The sequence below is a fragment of the Bemisia tabaci genome, chromosome 8, assembly GCF_918797505.1.
Source record: "Bemisia tabaci chromosome 8, PGI_BMITA_v3".
In the NCBI taxonomy this organism is placed as follows: Eukaryota; Metazoa; Arthropoda; class Insecta; order Hemiptera; family Aleyrodidae; genus Bemisia; species Bemisia tabaci.
The window spans coordinates 10,575,921-10,600,776 of record NC_092800.1 but is presented as its reverse complement, the minus strand read 5'-3'; the positions used below and the strand labels follow the sequence as shown (position 1 = coordinate 10,600,776).

General features: G+C 41.2%; 1 protein-coding gene across 1 annotated transcript in view; it reads left to right on the top strand.

The window, feature by feature from the left end:
* Positions 1-2,416: 2,416 nt before the first annotated feature.
* LOC109034288 (uncharacterized) overlaps positions 2,417-24,856 on the top strand; it is a gene marked incomplete in the record, with an annotated part of 167,848 nt that continues 145,408 nt past the window's right edge. The window contains 1 exon segment of the mRNA XM_072303725.1: positions 2,417-3,165. Within this exon segment, the coding sequence (XP_072159826.1) occupies positions 2,697-3,165 (469 nt within the window).

Genomic DNA, 24,856 nt, shown 5'->3' with positions numbered 1-24,856 from the left:
TCATGACAGTCTCTGCGATATTAAAATCTGGCAACCTGAATTTTGACGCTTTGGCTCAGCTATAGCAAATTGCGTATAGTTTGAAAAACACATGGTGGGATATGAACATTGCTCGACTGAGAAGCTTGCTGAAACCGTTGTAGTGCGCGATTTGACTCACATAGAGCTTTGAGTTTCTTGTGAGCGGGCAGTTCAAATTACTCGTGACCAATGTGAAATAAACACAGTAATATCTTAGTTAGGAGTTGATTTCAGTAATTTTCAATGCAAGAATCGTGTTTTACGTTAAATTCCGATTAAGAAACATGTATCAGAATACTTAAATTAGTACCTTGTCTAGTGGTCCATTGAAAGCGTTTCCAAAACTGCCAACTTTCCATATCGGGACACTCGTGTGACGTGTCGCATAAAATTCGAGCATGAGATAAATGGAATCACTGATCTTACGAGCACTCAAACTATGCTTTCAAAACTGCAATTACGGAAAAGGTAAACCGACTAGACCAGCGTTGAGGCTACTTCAATATTAATCTTCCATCGCATCACAGTAAGGCGCAGAGATACAACTATTCAAACTCTTCGGAAAGCGTAAGGTATCACGCCGCAATTGAAGGCGTTTCCGAAACTGCCATTTTTCCATATCGGGATACTCGTGTGACATGTCGCATAAAATTCAAGCATTGGATAAATGGAATGACTGATCTTACGAGCACTTAAACAATGCATTCAAAGCTGCAATAACGGAAAATGTAAACCGACTAGACCAGCGTTGAGACTACTTCAATATTAATCTTCCATCGCATTACAGTAAGGCGCAAAGATACAACTATTCAAACTCTTCGGAATGCGTAAGGTATCACGCCGCAATTGAAGGCGTTTCCGAAACTGCCAACTTTCGTACACAAAATACATGTTTTATCAAGGGAAATTTGGCAACTCCCGAATGTTCATATGGCATTCTTCCTTGGCACGGCAGAACACTCGTATATATCAGTGATGAAACCACAAAACCACGTATCTTGTTTGCGGTATTTTAAAATCTCCGCTCCTGTTTAATTTTTTGTGGGGGGAAAAAATCAAAATTCATCCATGAAGTTTTGACAGATTTTTCTTCATTTAGAGAGGGAAAAGTAACGGCAGTTTTTTTTTTTTTTTAAATAATTTCCATATTTTCATTTAAGAAATAAAACATGAAAGGAATTCTGCAACTTCGCAAACCAAGATACGTGGTTTGGGATTATCACCGTTGATATATATGTTTCATTGTATTTCATATTACTTTTCATTATAAATATGCTTGATTGCGGGTAAAACTAGTGGCGTTCCCGCGTTTCTAGCGAAACTCTTCCCAGGAAATTAATTTTATCCACGACCGTTGGTGGGATGAATAATCTACCGTGCTAAGGAAGAACGCCGTATAATTCAAAATAAATAAATTCAGTATTTATCGAAGGAAACTTGGCAACGTCTGAAGGCTCATACGGCGTTCTTCCTTAGCACGGCAGTGTTGTCACCTTGCAAATTCGGCGCTTTACTCTCCACCTCCCAGGTTCTACGAACAGGCCAGGGTTGCACGGGTGAAATAAAAAATATGAAATATCGAACATTTTCGCGAAAAATTCCATGAAATTTCACAAGTTGTGAAACATGTGAATCATTTTTAGGGGTTGGGTATGCAACACGCACTGAGAAACACCAACAAGCTAAAACCGGTCACCTCTCATTCAAATGTTGCATTTAAGGTGATTCGATGGACGACATATTTTGTGTCAGAACGGCATGCGATATATCGCATCAGTTGGTTCCATTTGTTCAGCTACTTGTCATTTTTCTCCAATTTTGAGATCCCAATTCTGTTGTCAGGAGACTAAAGCACTCACTTACCAATTTTAACAAAGAAATTCAACGTAATAAAGGCGTAGTTTTCTCCCTAAAAAAGACTACGCCTTTATTACGTTGAATTTCGTTGTTAAAATTGGTAAGTGAGTGCTTTAGTCTCCTAACAACAGAATTGCGTTCTCAAAATTGGAGAAAAATGACGAGTAGCTGAAAAAATGGAACCAATTGATGCGATATATCGCATGCCGTTCTGATACAAAATATGGCGTCTATCAAATCACCTTAATTTCGAAAAAGGTTCTGCAATATTTCTCATATTTTCCGGAAATTTTATGAAATATTTCACACGAAATTTCGAGATTTTATTTTTCACGAAAAATCGCTACCGGAGGCACGGCCCCTACGCGAAAAAAAAGGGCCCAAGAATGAAGTCCCGATCGTGGAATTCAAGCGAGTGGCGGTACGTTGATTTACAGGGCACCCTGTCTCGGCAGTCATAGAGTAAGGGGGGGGGGAGCGGGAGCGGCGGGGGGCCCGTTTATGGGACGGGTCGGGCGAGAGAGACAGCCGGGAAGAATCGCGACTCGGCGAGCGGCGCGAGTGCAATTCAAGGGCGAGTGTTACGTGTCCGGACCGCGTGGGGCGCTGGTGCAGTTGCAATTGCAGCGTCGCGCCGGCAGCTCAGTGTCGCCTGTGCCTCGTGCGTTCGCAGTCCGCCCGCTCTTGGACGCTCGTGCCCGACCTCCCGACTCCGCGGCAGTGCGTTCCGACTCTCGTCTCAGTGTGAATCAACTCTCGTTTCGGTGTGAATTAACTCAGTGACAGTGACCGTGTCCAGTGCAGTGGCTCCCTTCGCCATGGCCTCCGACGTCACGTCGGGCTTTCAGAACAAGTCGAGGGTCAATTCCCGCGCCCCGAGGTGCTGCGTGCGGTGCCGGAACCACGGCCTGAAGAAACTCGTGCGTGGACACAAGCGCTACTGCCCGTACACTCTGTGCCCGTGTCGGTTGTGTCTGGCCACGAAGGAGCGCCAGGTGCACATGGCCAAGACGATCAAGAAGCGCCGCTACTTCTTGCAGGATCTGGCCATGCAGGCGCACCCGGACCCGAAGATGCCCAAGCACCCGGAGCCGATCCCGCAGATGCCGATCATCTACAAGCCCCCGGAGGTCACGACCCTGCCGCAGGGTCCGCCGGGGCCCGGCCCCGTGGAGCCCCCCAGGGATACCCCGCCGACGTCACCCGTCGGGTCCCTCCCGCCGCCGTCGCACCAGAAAGCAGCGTCCGTCAAATCGGAAGCCTCGCTTCCCACTTCCAGCCCATACAGTGAGTTTCTGCTTCATTTCCACCAGGACATCAATTGGACGGAGTTAAACAGGAAGGAACCAAGCCACATCGGGAGCGAACCGAGAAAAAGAGGTTTAAAGTTTGGCTCCTACATATCACTCAATGTAAAAGATAAACGTCAAGTTCAATTTCTACAAAATTTGCTCCAACAAAAACTTTGAATTTTTAGTGATAGATAGTAGAGCAGTGGTTGAGTTCAAAACCACTCCTAGCTCAATTTTTTCCAAAATGTGGGTTGGTTCCCTTCTGCTTAACTCAGTCCAATTGGATGAAAATCACTGTTATTTTGGGCCGAAATGTGATTCATTGCTTTATCTTCATCTGAAGTATCTTAGTCCGGATCATTTTTGAGTCGAGATGGATTCGTGATTAATGCAAAGTTGATGCAAAATTTAATCGACCCTGCGTGACACTGACTTACTCAGTTTTTGAATGACTCGTACCTACTTTTCTAGTCCGGGACTGTGATTCAGTTCCCGCAGTGTTCCTAACGTTTTAGTTCGTTCTTTCATCCGTTTGATGTCTCATTGTGCTAAGTGTCAAAATTAGATGATGACTGGGCTGAAGAGTATTTCAGTACTAAGCGTCGAGCTTATCGTAAAGGGAGGTAAAATCCTTTTAATTGAGCCGAAATATTTTCTATTAACGCAGTACCCAGGTACTTGCTGCCAGAAAATCACTAGACGAGAGTGTGAATTCGGATATTCCTGTTACGGTTCTGTTCTGACGGCTAAGATAGGTTAAATCGAAATCTTGACCTAATACGTTTGAATATCATCACAAAATTAAGTTAGTAATGAATTAATTCAAGCCCTAAAAATTTGCAATTTTTTTTATTTCGCGCTCCAATTGGCTTACGAGTGTATATTTTCATAATTTTTATTTCGTTTCATCGATAAGCACTGAGTGTAGAAGTTCCTGTTCGAATTTCGCACTCTTCTCTGGTTCTGCCGAAAACTTTCAGATGGACGTACGAAGAATCGCCAGTGAAGAGTTGATGAATCGTCTGCAAGTTAAACGTTTATAAATAGGTTCAGCTTGAACGCCTCTACGCGTGACTAGCAACATGCAGGTGCTCGTGAAATAATTTAGGTTAGCTCCCGCTGTGCTAACGCGCGCGGTCTGTGCTGGAGAGGGAAACGAGTGGGAAAGTCAACTGTTGCTTCGTTCGGAAGCTGTCTCGCTCGATTTGGTTGGCAACTGTTTGCTTACAAAGCTCGCAGCTCTCCTAGAGCCACCACTCGCACGTTTGTAAAGTGCAAGAACGGTCGAAAAATTAAAGAGTAGAGTTTTATGTCTGGTAGGTAGTCGTGGCGGTTTTTTCGACAGACCCCAAATAGCAGTGACGATATCATTCTGTGAGCAGTCATTGCGATTTGTTGGAATTTCATCGGAGATTGTATCACAATTTTATCAACGTTGATTTATTGCAATATTATTGCTCAAAATTTGCGACAAATTTCGACAAGTTAGGATTTCATCGAAGAATGTATCACAAGTTTATCAACGTCGATTTATTGCAATATTAATGCCAAAAAATTGCAATTTCATGGCATAAAGTTGCAATAAATTCGCGAATTTATCGACTGCGATATATCGCATTATTATCGAACATCGTGACAAATTGACATGAAATTTTTTATCTTATTGAACGCAATTTTACTGGGAGATTTTGATGATCTTAGCAATTTCATCGCCGAAAAATCGCACTGAAAATCGCTATTCCCTGACAAAATATCACGATTTTTTCGTCGATAAGTGCTTCTTGGGCCTGGAAAGAAGTTTTAAGATAAGGTTTTGGCGCGCGGTATTTTCTTTCCATCACATCTGGATCTCGCCTGATACGAATTTCACTCGGCATAATGAAGATTTCATCACGACGGTAAATCGCCGAATTTGCATCGTGCACCTTATAAGTTTTTTCAAGTCCTGAGCCCTTTTTACAGTGGCTTTGTGCTATTTCTTTTTTCCAGAGCTTTTGGCCATACGTACTAACGTATTGATAGCAACATCTTTTTATTTCTTTTTCCTTAAATTTTGCACTGTCGGTTTTTGACGATCTCCCATTGTGGTAATAACTGTATGGGGAAAATCACTTGTCCAAAACCTTATAAAACTGTAAATTTTCAGAAAGGCAAACCCTTTTTCGGTATTCTTTTAACAAAAATTTATGTCTACAAGTCTTTGAAAATTTTGTGTAGGCATAGGTAATCTGTAAACAAGTTTTCAAACATCTTTTTTTCTTTCCTCTTTTTTTAAAAAAAATTTAGCGCTTACAAACTGCACTAGACTCTTCAAGTAGCAGTACAAACATTTTCCCTCGAATACCTCTCGTAAACTCATCCTAAATTAACAAATACCAAAAAAAAAAGTTTCCTCTGAACGCCCACAGTTTTTTTTAGTTTATTTTTTCAATATTATTTTTCTACATTTCAATCCCCCTCCCCACAGCCACTTATGCTAGGATTGTCATGCACGCTCACATTTTTCTTTCTTATTACGCAAGCCAATGCATTCCCCTGGAAAATGCAATAAACCCGAATGCATCGCAGTGAATTATTCCATAAAATCTGAGCAATTTCACGAGAGGCATGTGCTCGGCCTGTGATGTGAGTCTTGTTGGTTCGTAAATGATTTGTCAAGACTGGGGCCTTATCACCGTTTCCATGCTGCTGTGTCTCTGATAAGGCATTTAAACGCGGTATCTGCCTTCAGGCCTGGAGATAAGTTAATTTACGATCGAGGGGAACTCATTCAGGTTTTATTCTCGATTCAGCCGGCTTTTGTTTATAGTCTCCGCGAGCGCAGCATCCGTCTGGCGCTATTGCAAGCGCCTTTGACGCCATCTTCGTCGCGAAAATGCTGTAGGAATATACTTGCACTGTATGTCATCACAGAGAGTTGTACTGCCGCGCGGTAGATCGAGTTAATTAGAGAGGTCGGACACGCAATTTTTGACTACACTGAAAAAAAATCGCAGTGTATTTACTAAGAAAAGGTTAAAATTACCAAGAATTCAGGGTTCTATTTAATCCCAGTTTTTTCTTGGTAAAATTACCATTTATGGAATTGGTAATTTTACTGGACCTTGGTAAAAACGCCAATATTTTTTATCAACTGTGGTAGAATTATAGAATTACCGAGATAAAATGGCAAAGTTACCGGGAATTGATTACCAACAAAAGTGGTATTCTTACCTGAAAAAACAGTAAAAATACCGGTTTTTAGATAAGCTTACCAGTCTGTCTTGGTAAAATTACCAATAATTGGAAAAACAGTGAGATGGTAAAGGTACCAACGGACCTTGGTAAAAACGCCGAGAATTTTTTTTTCAGTGTAAAACTACAAATTTTGATGTTCATTTCGTTACATTCTAAACTTTAAGGGGTTCTTTTTAAAGAAAATTTAACGATAAAACCAATGGAATCACTTTTAGTACTTCAAAGTTGTGTATCAACGGAGTTATAAGCGTTTAAAATCCTCTCCAGTTGGGTCGGCAGCTATGCCTATCGGTAATTTTCCGTCAATTGATGTCTAGTTCCGCTTTCGAGACAATTGGAGAAAATTTGCCCCGCGGCCGACTCATCTTCATTTCATCAGATCCATTAAAATTATAATATTGCAGCGTTAAATCTAACGGAAACCGCTTAGAATTGTAGAGGCTCAGTCATATACAAGGGGAAAAAATTCTTCAACGTTGGGCTAGAAAGACCTCGTCAGTTTGAAACTTTTATACAACTTTGCTCATCTGACCTCTATCTAAACGAGCAGGGTTTTTGATGAATGGCCGATAACATTTTATCACAGGAATACCTCCAAAAATTATTAGCTTTCAGATAAGTCGCTGCTTACATTGAGGGCGCGACAGTGACAACATTTTCGAAGCAAAGTCGATTCATCGGATGAAATAAGCGAAGCAACTCACAGATTCCATTAATTTATTTAATGTATTCCGCCGAAAGCATTTATGAAATAAGTATCAAAATATTGTAATAAATCATAGCTTCTAATTCGTCACATTTTTTACGCCTATCTCTAATTTTTAAAACAAGGAAGTCAAAAATTTTCGAAAAGAATATCGATGGCTCCAGTTGAAAAATGCACACCCTTGATTGCGATGTTGCAAATCCCCACTCATATTTTTTTTCACAAAGTGCTGTCAAGGAAATTACCCATCTTGAATTTTACGCGAATTTTTCTCATTCGTTCAAAGAGAGTCACAGAAAATTTCAAAATATTAGTCTCTCCGTAAAAAATCACAAGATTATCAGAGATTTTGTAATGTAGTAATAGAGGGAAGCATTTTTTCGAATTTAGCCTTCGATGCGTCATAATGCTTTATTTTCACCTGGTGAAGCCAGCACTTTAAGCGGGTTTTTAAAAATTAATTACTTACATTGAACGGACGTTTTCTCATTTTAAAGAATCAGGATTCCATAATACTGCCACATTTCTGTTACCTACCTTAATCGGTATCTTATTAAACAGTTCATTTAGTTAACAATCTATACCCACATCCATCCCTACAACCTAAGTACACTGATTAAGAATACTTACCAACTTAAAAGCAACTTTTAGTAGATTCTCATAAGTGTTGCCAAACCTCATGAAAGAGATGATCTAGATCCACGTTAATAGATTCTGGTTTCCTCAAAAGTGGAAGTATTTTCTCCCTCCTTAGATTGAGTATTCAGTTTCTCTATCGTCCGGATATCCTGTCTCATATCTTATTCATGCATGGTCACTTGACTAGTTCAAGCTTCTCATTCTTCCAAAATTTGGAGAGACTTGTGGGCTCAAACTGAAAGAATGACCGATTTTAATTTGCATCAAACACCTGCCCACAATATGTGTCCATCGCACAGAATTGAAACTTTGAAAACTTGAAAACTTACCATACTCGTAGTAATCGATTTTGTGGTTAAGTATAAATGAAACGTTGATACGGCACTTCCCTTTAACCCAGATTCGGCAGATATATTTCATCATTTTTACAATTTTATGAAATTGTATAAGGTCTAGTTTTCTTGATGATATCCATCGAGTCTGTTTTTGTTGTTACGTACGAATTAATGAATCTAAAAAGGCACTAGTATAATTGGATATATTCAAATCAAATTGAAGGGCGCAGCTTTTTAATATTATCTCAGAATGTTTGAAAATTGCTCGCAAGAATTTCAGTGATATTTCGTGGTATTCAAACTAAATTCAAGAAAGTTTTTGTAAGAAAAATTTGCGGTCCGTAAGGATTGTTACATCAGGACCACCGCTGTCATTTAATTCGCAAAGCTTGCTTTTAATTTTAGGAATCGATAATACAAAACTTGGACTTAAGACTCGACGAAGAATACTCGTAATAGTATTATCTTTTAAGACCACCAAACATATCGCTAAACATAAACGCTACCTACAATATATCCTGAAAAGTATTTTATTCTAGTTATTTAAGCCCATGGATTACTTACTACGTGGATTACGTGTAATTTTTACTGAACTCAGTTACTCATTGAGTTGACCCTGCTCGGTCAGTTTCTATTGAAATTTTTATCCCGAGGTGAAAATTTCTAATTTAATTCTAATTGAATATCTAGAAAGTATTACCAGGTTGTCTACAAGTCCGGAATTTCCGGAAATAGTACTGATTTTTTAAGGGCGGTCCGGAAGTATTGTAAAAGTGCGGAAATTCTGCAAGAAGGTTCGGAATTTTTGTCGCAATTTGAGCGAAAAATTCAAATTTTTTGAATTTCGTCGAATGAAAGTATTGAAGAAGTACTGAATTTGTCTGTTGAGGAGGTACTGACTTTCTTGGGAATGTGCAGGAAAAGCACCGTAAAAGAACTGATTTTTGGTCTGCCTGTTTTAGTAGACACCCTGAACCCAAATCTCTCTTTGTTTGACGTAAAATATCGTCCAAAAACGAACAAAACAACGCATGGAGTCGGTGCTTTGCCGCATATTTGCATTGGCGTCAAAGTCATCCCACCAGTCTTAATTTTCACCCCTCATTTTTAATTAAAATTCCATCAACTTATTGTGTAGACGTCTCACTCACAGTGAATCCAATAATCACCGCAGAGCCTAATTACACATGGAACAGATTTGAATCGATAAGGGTTTCGAGGTCGTAGTTCAGAGGAGATTGAAACCGTGAGGTTATAGGCTCTATATGTTGCCTTTTATCTCCATTGCTGCCAGATGGCACCAATGAAGTTCTAATCCTCGCACTTTTTCGCGTTAGTATATGCGTGGAAAGCAAAGAAACATGCTCTTTTTAAGTGGTTTGGCAACGGGGAAGTAGGATGCACCCAGCCATCACAGTCTGTGAATGACGGAAAAGAGGTTGATCCGTGACTGAGGTCAGGTGATCAGGACGCAAAGCCATGGAAGAATAAGAAGAAAACCTCCAGGACTGAGACCGTTAATTAATTGCCTTTTAGGTTTCAAGCTTTAAAATGTTGGACTTACGTCTCATTCATTACAAAGTGTTCTTTTTAGATAATGCGTGCCCTTATCGGTTGACGTTAGTTGCACCGAGTGGGGTGCAATTTTTTTTTCGGAAGTGCATCGCAGCTTCGCGTGGAGATGCTCGTATCGCGCTGCCATGCTAAGGAAGAACGCCGTATGAGCCTTCAGACGCTGCCAAGTTTCCTGCGATAAACACCGAATTCACTGGGAAAATTGCAATTATTATTTTCCAAAATGTTCAGACAATTTTGTACGCAATGTAATCTAAAATATCTGAAAATTTCAAGGAAATATATGCATGAATGTCGCCAAAAATAAACGTTTTATAAAGGGAAGTTTGGCAACTCTCGAATGTTCTTACGACGTTCTTCCTTAGCACGGCAGCGAGGAGGTCTAGAGATCGCGATGTATCAAATGAGGTCTGAATCACTGCGTTGCATCATGTTTTTCTCGCATTAAATGATAAAGATAACGGTTAATTATAAATATAATTACATTTATCCCCAGACACGACGTCCAGAATGGAAATTGGATGCAAAAAAGCATTATTATCGAAGCATCCGGCGAGTTTAAAAAGTATAGAACTAACGCTTTGACGATTTTCTGAAAAACAAGCTTAAATGTCAAGAACTACATTTAGTCTCTTGTCTGATTAAAAGTTTAAACCGATGTTACTAAGCTGTTTATCTAAATCATTTCGGACACGAATACCGACGGTGAATTTATACGGATACATAAATTTAGATTTTAGTGAGTATTTCTGAATTTTTGCGTCAGTTTTTTCCCTAAGAATGATGGAGATGTTGCGTGTGTGAAGAATTTGCGATTTGACTGTTGATTTTTAAGTAAAAGTTCGCGAGAAACACGATATTGGCACTGGTTTTCTCTGAAATCAACTCCCGAGCTCAAAAAAAGCTCTCAAGTTGAGGCCAAAATGGAGGGGATATCCCACGCTATCCATGAGAGTCCACCTCTACATCAAGACAAACTCTCCATATACATTGCCTGGGCTGCAATTTTATTTGGGGACTCTAAAACTGAAAACACGGCAACCTTGCTAATGTATTTGCGCACAGTTTTACCTTGTAAAAATATGTTTAGTTCGGGTTAGTTTTGCAATCTCCACGGGGAATATGTTCTTTTGTTTAGGAAACGACGATTTTATGAAAAGTAGAAAGGAAAGGAGGAAAACCGACATATTTTAGCGTATTTTGTCGTGTAGCGTGTAGCTCTTTTTTTGATTATTTAAAATTATGTTCCAAAAATATTACCTTCCTAGCTTTCTTTCTAAAATACGTCCTTTAACGCTCTAACTAGCTCCCTTTCTCTTACTATTTCGGAGAAAAACTGTCTCCGACTTTCTCGGAAAAACAGCCCTAAAAGTCCCCGAAAGTCCCCAATTATGGTTTTTTATAACTGCTAGACACCCAGATCGTCGATACGACTGAATAAGCGAAATACGCATCGTGGTGCATGGTTTTCAATGCGATCTGGTCCATTTCGAAAATAAATAATCGCGTTCTCGACCAACGTAGTCGGCACCTCCCACTTCAGCTTCTCGATCTGAATCGCTACAAAAGTAGGCGGTGTGGGAGTGGGAGGTGGTCGTGCCCGGATATTTTCCGGGGCTGAAAAGGCGGGAGCTTTCAGGGTGGGAAACTCGGGGATGCTCCGCCCCCCGGAGTTTGAGCATGATCGGTTCGGGCGAAGAAAGGGGTGGGGTGGGCTTTGGGGGTGTCGAGCAGCGCGCCTACGGGGGCGGAATGGTTAGATGCGGTATGGATCGCGGCCAAAATAAACGAATAAAATGTCGGATATTTCGTCGCCCTTCTGACGTAAGGGCGTACATCTATTCCAGCATTAGCCCCGGAAAGCATAGAGTTATACGGAGCACAGGGCTCACGTTTAAATTGAGATACGCCCTTACGTTAGCGACGATCTATGAGACCATGAAACTATACAGAGATGGACGATTTTATTGTATGCAGGGAAAATTCGCGGAAAATTTCAAGGCGATATTTTGCCGTGCTAAGGAAAAACGCCGTAGATGTATCCGAAAGTTGCCAAATTTCCTCCCAGAACAGATTTATTTTTGAAGAAAGCTATGAATGGATCGTATTCGATACATCAAGCAGGTGAGATTGATTCGATGTCGGTTTGTTCTGCAAGTAAACATAAGCTTCAAAAGTGAACGGGTTTTTGAGATGGATTTTTGATACTTATGCGGACAAAATGGCAATGAAGAGTGAAACTCCCAGAAATTTTCTCATTTTCAGCTTTTCCAACGTTAATCCCAAAATTGTTGTGTTTTGGTCGAGTTCTATTGTTCTGAACCACACTATACATCAAACCAATATCGAATACGATCTGTATTTCTCTTTGAAATTTTCGGACATTTTTGATCAAATTACGAACAAAATTTTCTGAAAAATTGGAAAAAAAGATGTACAAATTTTCCCAAAAATTTAGGATTTGTCAGGAGGATTTTGGTAGTATTTGAAGGCTATTACGGCGTTTTCCCCCATCACGGAAGTATTCGAAGCGTTCAGCCAGTGGCAAACCCAGGAAATTAGCGATATCGTTTCCTCGCTAATTAAACCCATGGGAATTAATCCATTCTCGGAGGAATAATAAGGTGCTCCAACAAGAATAGATTATTCTTTCTGTTTCTCTTCTTTCTGAACAAGCGTTGTCCTAAGGGTTGGCGTGAGTCGTTCTAAAACTACTTTATCTCCAAAGATTGAATTGCAAGGCTCTAATTCTGCCGTGATAAGGAAAAACGACGTATGACCATTCGAGAGTTGCCAAATTTCCTTTCATAAAATTTCCATTTTTATGGAATGTTATCCATATTTTTCCTCGGAGTTTCTTGATATCTTAGATTAGATTGTCAACAAAATTGGCTGGATAACTGGAGAAATATCATTCAAAATTTTCCCCCTAATTATTGTTTTATTGAAGAAAATCTGGCAACGCTGAAGGCTCATAAGGTGTTTTTCCTTAAGACGACAGAATTAAGACAGTGCGCAAAGTTTTTCGCGTGAACGCTCGAGCGATTTCTTTCTTGCATTAACTAGGGATTCACTCAACAAACCAGCACCTTACAAGGGGCGATTAAAACTGTCCAGCGTTGATGCGGGTTCATTCAGCAGAGCCCCGTGTGAAATGACTTTGTAATTACGCATTCAAAGTAGATAATTTGTAAAACAGATAAGCGAAACCCGGGACTTAGCCGCGGTGAACTTCGATCGAGCGCCTCTACGACTGACCAATGTCCCAGACTGAAAATTAAAAACATTTGTTCTGATAACCCCGTCGGTAATCGAACGTATTAATTTATTTTTGCTCCCCGATAAGGCTAAAAAGTAAGCCTCGACTCCGTACAGTATTAGCTGCAACTTGCGTCCGCTAATTGTTTTCAACGGATTGCCAGACTGTCATGCGAAAAATGGCACGGTTTTAGATAGAATTTTGTGCGCGGACAGCGGATATTTCACAGCGGTCTGGCAACGATGCGCTAAGTGAGTGTTATCAGAACCCCGACCATGGCGTTAAGTTTTTTTTATACGCTAGATGCGAACATTAATTAAAGGAAATTACAACCTGGTTTTCCTATTTCCTAACCGATAGGCCACTAGTTTTCTTTTCGAGCGAGCATAGTTACAAAATTTAATGGGAAAATAAACTGCATCTTTAAGTGGGTACTTAATAGCGTTTATACTAAGTGACACGGACTTACGGAGGGAAATGTTGCCGTGCTAAGGAAGAACGCCGTATGAGCTTTCAGAAGTTGCTATTTTTCCTTTAACAAAAAACGAACGTACTGGGAAAATTGTAAATTTTTTTCCTCAAAGTTTTGAGACGAGTGGATAATTTCTAGGGAGAAAAGTTGAAAAACGAAACGCAAGAATGCCCACTTCAGCGTGGGTTTTGAATTACGGAGTATAGTGCGCCTTCAATTTGCCTGGATAGGCCATAAACTGACTCCCGCTTTAAAATAGTTGCATGCTCTTTATAATGTGAATCTCTTAGGAAACGTAGAAGATGGATCTGGGTCCAGGGTATCCTTGATCTATTTTTCTTCCGTGCTAAGGAAAAACGACGCATGAGCCCTTAGACGTTACCGATTCTTGTACGATGAAACCATCATTTTTGAGGAAAGCCTCGTATATTGTTCCTTGTACTTCTCAGATATTTTAGACTAAATTGCGGGAAAACTTATCTGAAAATTTTAAAGAAACATTCAGAATGCTCCTAGTACATTCGTTCTTCATCGAAATAAATATTGCAACGTCTGAAGGCTCATACTGCCGTGCCAAGGAAGAACGCCGTATGAACATTCGAGAGTTGCCAAATCGCCCCGGATAAAACATGTTTTTTTTAGAAAGATTATGCGTATTTTTCCTTTAAATTTTCAGACCTTTTAGACAAAATTGCGGACAAAATTGTTTGAAAAAATTGAAGAATAACACTGACAATGTTCCCAGTAAATTAGGTTTTCATTGAAAGAAATCTGGCAACATCTGAAGGCTCATACGACGTTTTTCCTTAGCACGGCAGTATTCCCGTCCACTCGTTGTTGCACGATATTTTTATGAGACATAGTCTCACCAAAGTTTCTCGTTCGTAGTAGAGTCCCTTTATACCCAGAGTAACGACAACTCGATTATCAGCTGACTGGCAGCCGACCTTGGCTGGCCATGGAGGCCGAAACTAGTGCACTCAAACGAACGATGTTGAGGGATAAGGATCAGGAATCCTGCGATGTCTGTCACACAAAAACAACAACATCAACAAATTGATCAATTAAAACGAAAATTAGATTGGTTTGTGAATAATTTCTTAATCTATTTTCATTTTAGACCGATGGAAATAACAATTTACTCTTGATAAACCACAATTAGGTAATATTTTCATTATTCTTGTTCACATTCGAGGTACCGCCATCTTGGTGCACTAGTTTCGGCCTCCATGAGCGAGAACCAATCAGAATTGGATTTTTTTTTAGGCCACTTTCAGCCCAATCCTGGCCCAACCAAAAGTGAGTTGTCGTAACTCTGGGTATAAAGGGACTCTAGTTCGTAGTATTATCTGTTTGCTCCTCATTCTTTACGAAGATTATAGCGCATCAAATTCTATTTTACTTAGTCCGCCGATCAAGGCTTCTTGTGCGATTTCATCGGACGAGTTTACGTAAAGCCAGGCAATTCCAAGTCGGCAGAGGGAAAGCTTAGTCACGGTGCGTGCAACAATGGGAATATTTGCATTTTTCCATAAATTGAATATCGTATCGACTCGCTCGTTGTTGTTCATTTTCGCGAGTTCTCACTTATCATTGCCCATTTTTAACTTCCTCTCATCCATTGATTTCCCCCTCCCCTGCCCCCCCCCCCCCCCCCGCCCCGCGTCATCGCGTCCGCTGCACTCGTTACTTGCGCTTATCATCCGTCCAGTTGCCAGATCGTCCGGAAAATAAAAGTGGACCGATAGAAATCCACTATGGGAAAAACGCCGTATGGGCCTTCAAACGTTGCCAAATTTCTCTTGACAAATGAAGATTTTTCAGAAAAATTTGTAATTATTCTTCTCTCAATTTTTCGTAGAATTTCGTTCGTTGTTTAAACTTAAGTGTCTGAAAAGGCCCAAGGAAAGTATTTATAACTTTTTTCAGAAATAAATATTTACCGTGAAAAAATTTGGCAACCTTCAAATGCTCATACGGCGTTTTTCCTTAGCACGGTAGCACTGCATAACCTATTTTGCCCCCAAAAATCCGAGTGATAAAACTAAGAAATGAAATTCGCTCAACTAAAGCGACTTTGACTCCGCTGAAAAAGTTTCTTTCGCTCTGTAAGAGCGAAGGTCACTCCATATTCAAATCACTCAATTTTTTTTAGGGGGGGGGGCAAAATAATCAAACTTCGGACTGAAGTACACTCTGGATTTTACTCAAATATTCTAACAGTGGAGGCAGTACCGAACAGGAGCGTGGCATGTTTGCGATTTATCGATTGATCTACTGTTTAAACCCACGAAAAAGGATCGATAAGCGGTGTTTGCAACGAACACCTTAGTAATCGATTCTTTACTATAGCTTCAGATGGGAAAATATCGATGATAATCTATCAGTCACGCCTCGCCACTGATACGATCAAGTTTTTTGCAGTCTTATGTAACACATCCAGGGGTCGAAACGGTCCGAGATTGTGAAAAATCGAAGTTTTTGTGAACCAGAATTTCCAGAAATTGTCGAGTATTTTTAGTTCGCTTCAAACTTGCTTCTGAGTCACGCCCTATATTTTTTTATGAAGACACGCAATTGACCAAGTTTATCAGAAGCGAACCAAGTTATAAGATCCAGATGAGGAAGATAGGTTTTAAGTTGCATTTTCCCACGAGACTCAATGTCAAAGGTTACGTCCAACGACTGTTTTTACCTTCCAAATATTTCCTCTCAACTTTGGAATTTTGACCAGAGGATACTTATGACTATAAGCCCAATACTCCCAATAACATATTTTTATACCACTAACATATTTGCCCACCACTAAACATGTGTGTCTCCCTGACAAATGAAAGCAAGATGGAATAAATGAAGGGTGTCATTACCGCGGTGGATGACGTCAAAATCTCGACTTTTCAAAGGGCGATATCGTGTTAAAATTGAACGTAGAAAATTGCTGTTTAAACGGATCTTAATATTTTTAGCTAATCTACAAGAATCAAGCATCCAAATACCTTTCTGTGACCAGCGTTTTTGACCATGGTGCTGTAACCATGGCGCTCATTAAGCCAATTTCACGTGGAAGCAGGTCCCAGGAAGGAACTAGAACTAGTCATCGTTCCTCTTGCATGAGGGCGTATCTCGATTTTTCATGCGCCTCAGAAAGCAAGGATTTAAATGTAAAATAGGGCTCACGAAGAAATCGAGTTACGCCTTTCTGTGAGTCGGGCAACAAAGTCTGCTCCAAAGTGTCTCAACACTCCCGGTTAGCGCCGCGAGGTATAGATCGCATGGCTCCGAGTAGCGTCGGCTGAGCCTGTGATCAGCGAGACTGAATTAATTACCGAAGGACGTATGGAAATCCAACCCCGCGCGCACAGCGCACAGTGTAGACCGCTCATACGCCACGCACCTCATTAAAAGTTCGCAAAGCGCCAGTGGAGCGGAGTGACTGGAGCCTTTGCGAAAAAGCCACGCACCGGTCGGCAAACCCAGCTCCTGGCTTGGCGACGACTTTCACTCTACTCCGAGAGACTAGATAGCTGTGGCGGGCTGTGCTGTGCCGAGCGAAGTTGTGTCCGTTTGTCGAAGTTGCTCCACAGAGACGGAGCTCCGAGGGTGAAGAGGATCGGGGCTTCGGTTGCCAAATGGGCCTGTTGCGCAATTTTTTTTTATTGCCTTTATCGGAAGAACTAAGGAGACCGATATCACACACGGAGAAAAAAAACCTCGTGCGTGGGACCCGAAGTTAAGGTTATATGGATCTCAGGGCCGGATTAAGGGGGTGGCCACATGGGCCGCGGCCCATGGCGGCAAATCTAAGGGGCGGCAAAAATTTGCAATTTTTTAAAGTGTAGGTATAAAAAAAATCGGATTTATAAAAACAAAATTACAAACGAGAAAAGGCGACAAAATCTCTCATTTCCTGAGAGTATAGTAATTTCTAATTTTGTCGTCTCTTAGTGATACAAAATACAGCACCTTCAATAAGTCGAGCTAAGAGAGAGAGACCAAACACGCAATTTGGCCTGAAACGGCGCGACTTAGAGAAATGATAACGAGGACTGGAGATGAAAAGGAGAAGCCCTCGACGCGGCGATCGGCATGTAACACGTATTAGCGCCTACAAGACTGCACGAATACTTCACGCATTACATCAAACACAGTGCGGTCATTGCGGTCAGCGTGAAACGGATAGCGCCTTCAAGACTGTCGGAATACTTCACGCATTGCGCCAAACACAGTGCGGTCTGCGCGGCGCGGCGGCGAAGGTTAAAATCATTGATCCACATTTATGTTTGTTCTCTCATAATTTTTTCGTTCATTTCTTATGAATGGGAGGCATTGTCCACACAGAGATAGGTTTACGGAACTTAACTTTCGCGCAAAGTTCCGTGAACTTTTGCTGGTAGTGTTGACAGAGCTTTCCCAAAAAATGTGTTCAACACGAGTAAATGCGTCTTATGCAAATGGGCCTGTTGCATGCAAGAGATACAGCCGTGCGAATAGACTTTGCAGGGGTTAAATGACACGAAAATTACGATGGTCACATTAAAAAAGTCTGAAATACACTCCTTACTGCGCATTTTGCGTTGTGAGGAACGCGCTTTTTCAAATTTCCCGCGTCTGGGGGCAGTTTTCTAACGGAAACAATTAACGGCAACTCGCGGCTATTTCCGGTCAACTAAAACTGACAACATAACCTAAAAATCGGAGCTCGTGATATCGTGAAATGAAATGTAGAAGGATTGCGTTGGATATTTAAAAGTTGATCGATTTGGTTAGCGCATAAAGCGTATATGGACCACTATAAGAGATCACGTTGGGTTTGTAAACAAACTGAAGGAAAAAATAACAACAACAACAACGACTCGGCATCTTCCGGAAATCACCGAGCCCGCCGTTTGCTCGTTTCCGGTGATTAGAAAACTGCCCCCAGACGCGGGAAATTTGAAAAAGCGCGTTCCTGACAACGCAAATTGCGCAGTAAGGAGTGTATTTCAGACTTTTTTAATGTGACCATCGTAATTTTCGTGTCATTTAACCTCTAAAAAGTCTATTCACGCGGCTGTATCTATTGCATGCAACAGGCCCATTTAGCCCATTTCCCAACTTTTTTTCACTACTCGCCAAAAGAATTCCTAGAAAAATCGCCTAAAATCGCTCCACCCTAATGCACCCCTCCCCCGCTGACACGTTCATTTGATGGTTTTTATCGAGTTTCAAAACGAACGAGAAGGGGGCGGCAAGTAGGTGAATCCGACCATGGTGGATCTCAGAAGTTTTCAGATTGAGCATCTGAACACTTTAGGTCGAGGTTCGGATCACACATCTGAAACTTTAGTTCTTACCTCTGAAGTACTTCGGTTTTCACATCCGGAAAACTTCGGTTCTCACATCTGAAGTACCTCTGATGTAAGAACTGAAGTTTCAGATGTGTGATCCGAACCTCGACAGCTAGACCTAAAGTGTTCAGATGCTCAATCTGAAAACATCAGACATCCATATGACCTAAACTTCGGGTCCCACGCACGAGGTTTTTAGTGTATTTTCCGAAGGAAAGATACACTATTGCGTTCTCCCTCATGATGGGACCTAGACCTGGGACCATGTGAAGAGCACCGATCTCGAGTCGTAGATCACGAACATGTGTCTCATTCATTTTCTGTCATATATTTTTTCTCCGTGTAATACGCGCATTTGACACGTCTCCATCCTCATCTTCCTCAAAACCTTGCTGATTGTGCATGATTTCAACAAAAAGCTTCGTCCCTTGGACGGACGCTATAACAGGAGCAAGGTACGTGGTACATACTAGAGTCCCTTTATACTGAGAGTCAAGACAATGTGAATCCATTTCTGATTGGTTCCCGTGTTTTAGGCCTCCACAGTGTCACAAACGGGAATAAAGATTACATTTTCACCAATTGCAAAGATTATAATCTGGAATGGACCAGGGAATTACGGGTTCGGCAAGGAACAAACGGAATGAGAGGAGGAACGGAGAAAGGAATTCGAGTATGGGCCGATCAAAAATTACGAAAAACGTTCAATTTCTGTAATCTTTATTCCCGTTTGTGACTCTATGAGGGGTGTTGTCTTGACTCTCAGTATAAAGGGACTCTAGTGATACGTATTGATACGTGGTACATACGAAGTGCGAGGTCCTATTAGCCGTTTCGGCGTCCCGGCATGCGGCGGTCGGCGGCTTCGCGTTGGTGTCAGAGCTATTACGGCTCATTACGTGTGGCCCCAAATTGGGCCGATAGAATTCCTGACTCGGATCCGGTGGTGTCCCGCGTCTCGGAGTCCCGGTCGGGCCGACCACCACCTCCACCACCGCAGAGCCACTGACACGACCACGACAGCCGTGTCAATGTCAACTCGACTCCTGCTCACTGATTCGTCAAACACAAGCTCACACCGGCGGCACGGCGGAGTCGCCACGCTTGCCACACACCAGCCAGACTGACATCGAAATTCAATGTATTTTGCAGGGCTGCCGACCCGTGAGCAATTACCCATTTTGTGAGTATTTTGAACTCCGGTGGGTAATCGGTGGGTAATTCGTGGGTAATCCAGGCAACCGTGGGTAATCTGTGGGTAATCCAGGCAACGGTGGGTAATCTGTGGGTATTTTCAAAATCCAACGAAATAACCGTAAGAAAATTCAAATTTGGCAGTAAACGGTGGGTGAACGGTGGGTGAACAGTGGGTAATCGGTGGGTAAAGTTGAAGCTGGTGGGTAAACGTGCGTACAGTTGGGTGTTTTTGGTGGGTAAAGTTGAGGCTGGTGGGTAAAAGTGGGTAAAGCTGGAGTCGGTGGGAAAAGTGTGAGTAAAATTGGAACTGGTGGGTAATCGGTGAGGAAAAAACAATCCGGTGGTTAGTCGTGGTCTCAAAAATGGGTAATCGGATCGGCAGCCCTGGTATTTTGCTTGTTGCCACTTAGCGAGCGGAGAGGGTAGGCGCCCAAGAATGGGTCGGTTGGGCTGGTAACAGAATTGTGTTTGATGCTTGATTCTGGTAGATCAACTGAAAAAAATAAGATTCGTTCAAATAGCAACTTTCCACGTTCAATATTAACCGAGATATCGCCCTTTTAAAAGTCGGGTTTTTGACGTCATCCACAGCAGTTGTGCATAACATGATATGTACTACTGCGGTGTATGACGTCATAAATTAAGTTTTTCAGGGCGCGATTTCATGGTTGATATTCAACTTAGAAAGTTGCTGTTGGGACAGATCTTATTGTTTTCAGCTAATCTACAAGAATCAAGCATCAAAACACAATACTGTGACCAGTGCAACTGACCCATTACTGACTATGTCCAATGTCCACCTACGGGGTGATCCAAAAGCTCAAAACCACCAGTCTCAGGCATCATCTACGTATCTTTTGAACAAATTGAGATGGAGCGACTTGTCATTATGTCACGTATGGTTGACTGTACTGTCACAGATTTAGCAATCCTACGGACCCCAGCTGGTAGCCCCCAGCCTCAAAGGTTGCTTGGAGTTGGTCACCGGCTTTTTAGGAATTTGAACCACCCTATGGATGGGTAGACAGGGCTCTTAGCCCATTTAGTGAAAGCAACCTGTCCAGGAGAGGCAACTCCGAAATCAAACTCTGGTCCTCCAGATCGGGGGTTGAGGCATCGGGCTGATTCCCCGATTCTCGTAAAAAATAAATTGCCAAAAACCCCAAATCGCCTTGCCTCGGTATCACTGGAATTCAACAGACTTGAAATTGAATTGCTTGATAGCAAGTTAACTCTCGCGGCCATATTGCGCGCCATTCTTGAACTTTACGTCATTGGGTGCAGCTTCCATGGTCAATATCGCGGAGCGCCTTTTGGCATCATGGGAGGCAATCGTGGATGAAGAAATGTGAGATAATCAGAAATGGTTTCCACATGTTTTAAACTTATTTAAGAAGGACTCCAAGCGCCAGCACGCGTGTTCGGATTTTATTACGGTATTTTCACAATTTGCTGGCCTTTTCCCAAAAATTTTCCGGAATCTTAAACCAACCTTTAGTTGCGGCTTTCGATTTATGCTTGGCTGAATCGAGATTGATTTGCATCGGCATTTTATTTATCTCGTCGTGGGAAAAGCACTGCTGCATCAAACAATTAGGGAGGAATTTATTGTATTTAAATAATTCATTTGTTATGAAATATATAGCGATTTTAATAGAATAGCAGCACCAGCATCATAATCGTCTGGTTCATGTTGACAGTTCGACTTCATCTTTAATGCGAGGCAAAGTTTTGAATCAACTTTTTGGCCAGCCTCGGAAATCGAAGGCGGAATAGTAAATAGCGTGATCCCTATCCTCTTCGTGTCAATGTTTGATTTCCTGTTGGGAATTTTGCAGCAACGTTGCTACAATATTGCCAAAACAGCAAAGAAGAGAGGAAAATGAACAGACTATACTGTGAAAATTCCGCGAAGCTTTCGATAAAAATAATTGGAATTATCTCAACAATTTAAAGGGACAGATTTACAATCGATAACCGCCCTCCAGTTATGATCAACCAGTGAGGTCTGAAGTCCATAATTGTCGCTCTGTCATTTCTAAACCTTTGATATGCAGGCAATAATAATCTGATTATTTATTGCCGGAATGTCACACCGACATTGAACCCTACGAGCATTGGGCGAATTCGTCGCTTGGCTGACAAAAAGGCGTAACTACACATTGACATGAGCCCAGAAAAGCATTGAATTGTATGGACGACAGGGTTCATTGCAGAGTGCAGTTACGCCCTTATGTCAGGAGGGCACGAATTGAATGCGGATCAAGCTGCATGCCTCCAAACGACCAGTTTGCGGCGTTGCCAATACTACTGTGCTAAGGAAAAACGCCGTATGAGGAATCGAATGTTGTCACATTTCCTCTCAAAAATATTTATTTTCGAAGAAAATTAAGCGTTTTCCCCGAGAAATTTTCGGATATCTTAGATACATTTAGGAACAAAATTCTCTGAAAAATCGGGAGAGAAATATTCTTAAATTTACCCGAAAATTTGTGATTTGTCAAAGGAAATTTGGCTTCGTCTGAAGGTTCATGGCGCGTTTTCCCTTGAAGGGACTGCAGAACGCATTTCAAGTTTTGATAAAACCTGTACTTGATGACGGCATAAAAAAGATCACCGACTATCTTTTGTGTTACTTTGACATATGTGTATTAAAAGAACGCGCATTGAGAATAGGAAGTGAGAAAAAAGGCCCTGCCTACGCCTTTGGCATTCTGTTATCATTGCACTGCCTTGCTATGGAAAAACACCGTATTAGCATTCGAATGTCGCTAGATCTCTCCAGACAGAATATTTATTTTTGGGAGACTTTGTTTCAATTTTTCAAATATTTTCTATCCAATGGAGAATGGCTCACTCAAATCTTTGATTGCTTCATGTGAGAGTGCCCGAGGAGCTAATTTCGCAGTATTTCTTATAATTTTTTTTTCTGATATGGGAAATAGAGTGTAAATATATTTAAAAGTGAGAAAATGCACCGCCTAGTGAAGTCGTCTGGCGACATTTCCCATTAAAACACATGTATTTTAGCAGATAAGTTCATTTTGTCATATCTCCTCCAAAAATTGTTCAATTTATGAACCAAGAGTATCCTCGTGTTCAGTTCACTCAGCGCTATCCACTTAAACACACAATTTATCAAATTTCAGACACCAGCATATTCTTAATAGCGAATAAAAACCTATGAAAAATGTGAAAAAACGAATTCACAAGTTTTCCCAAAAAGTCATGTTCTATGAAAAGAAATCTGGAAATTATCGGAGGTTCATATGGCGTTCTTCCTTAATACAGCAGCGGAGAACTTATGAACCGAATGTGGTTGAGAATTGTTCGTTTCCAAAGCATCATGTGACGGTGGCCACAGCGTTAATCAGACAAACCGACCCGATATGGCTACCACTCCAGTAGGCGCCAACGTAAAATACTCGTATATTTTTAACACTAACGAGCTCATGCATGCGAATCCAGTAGTTGGATATATTTTTGAATCTCCACCGTCGCCGCCGAGGATAAGTGAGGTATTTTCCACGTGTAAGATCGTGAGTCTCTATTAATGGTCATTCTAGGAAAGTAAATAAAAACAAGCTGAAAGTCAGAAATATCCGTAGTCCGTTTACTTGCCACTTTCCTTTAAATCCCTCCTTCAATTATAAAGAAACCGAAACCACTGGCCACCAGTGGCGTGGCGTGAATGATCGATTATCGATATTTTCCTATTTGAATCCGGGGTAAAGAATCGATTATTAAGGTGTTCGTGCGAACGCCTTGTTAATCGATCCTTTACCATAGGTTTTAATGGCAGATCAATCGATACATCGAAAAGCACGCCACGCCACTGCTGGCCACGGATACTGTGCATCTTTCACCCTCTTGAAGAGGTGAGCAGTGAGGTGCACATCGACGGTGAAACTACCAAACCACGTATCTCGGTTTGCGACGTCGCAAACTTCCTGCCATACTTTATTTTTTAAATGAAAAACTACCTAACGTCTAGTCTTGAAAATTTCTGTGATTTTTCCTCTTCGTGCGGGGAAAATTCTGTGAAAATTTCAAGGAATGATATTGATTTGGTCTACTTCAAAAAAATAAAATGTGAGCGTAGATTTTTAAACACCGCAAACGAGATACGTGGTTTGGTAGTTTCACCGTCGACATGTTTTATTAATATTCATCTTATCAAAAGTTCTGTCACATTTTCATTTCATCTTCTGCAACCGGTTTTCTCTCCTCCTGTTCAATTTCTTTTGTCTCATCCATTGAGTTCTTCGAATTTACAAGTGTTAAAATGTTAAGAGAGCCCGGCAAAGATGCATCTCAACGATGTTGTCAAGAATTACCTAAACTCTTCTGCATATCTTGAAATGCATGTGAAATCACTATTCCTTGATCAAACTTGGCAACCACGTGACATACATTACAAGCTTCACGATTGAATATCAATCAACTCGTGTGAGCATTGTAATAGCACTGTTAGTTGAAGTAAGAGTATAGCTTAGGTTTCATCTTGTATCAACACCTCTCTGCTCCATCCGCGATATAGGGTGTCTATTTTCTAGTGCCCTCATTTGTTTAGAAGCTTTCCACAATTTTTATTTTTTTCAATTTTTTTTTCCTTCTTTTTTATGTCCCAGATCACTTAACAAACAAAAACAAGTTTATTGAAAAGGGGACATCTTGCCCTTCAATTTCAAACAATATTTGACCGGAATACCCCTTATTTGTTGGTAATTTTACCGCAAAAAGTTAAATTAATGCAAATTTGCTTCACTGAGGGTCATGTCAGTGATACAGCACACCATCAAATCATGGTATGTCCCAAGTCGGGAATCAGAAGGATCGATCTCTACAGAATTCAACACTCCATAGTCGACGGAAATAGGTCGAGGTTCAAACTTACAATATCCAGTGCCAAGTTAATATCGTGCCCATACCAAGAGCA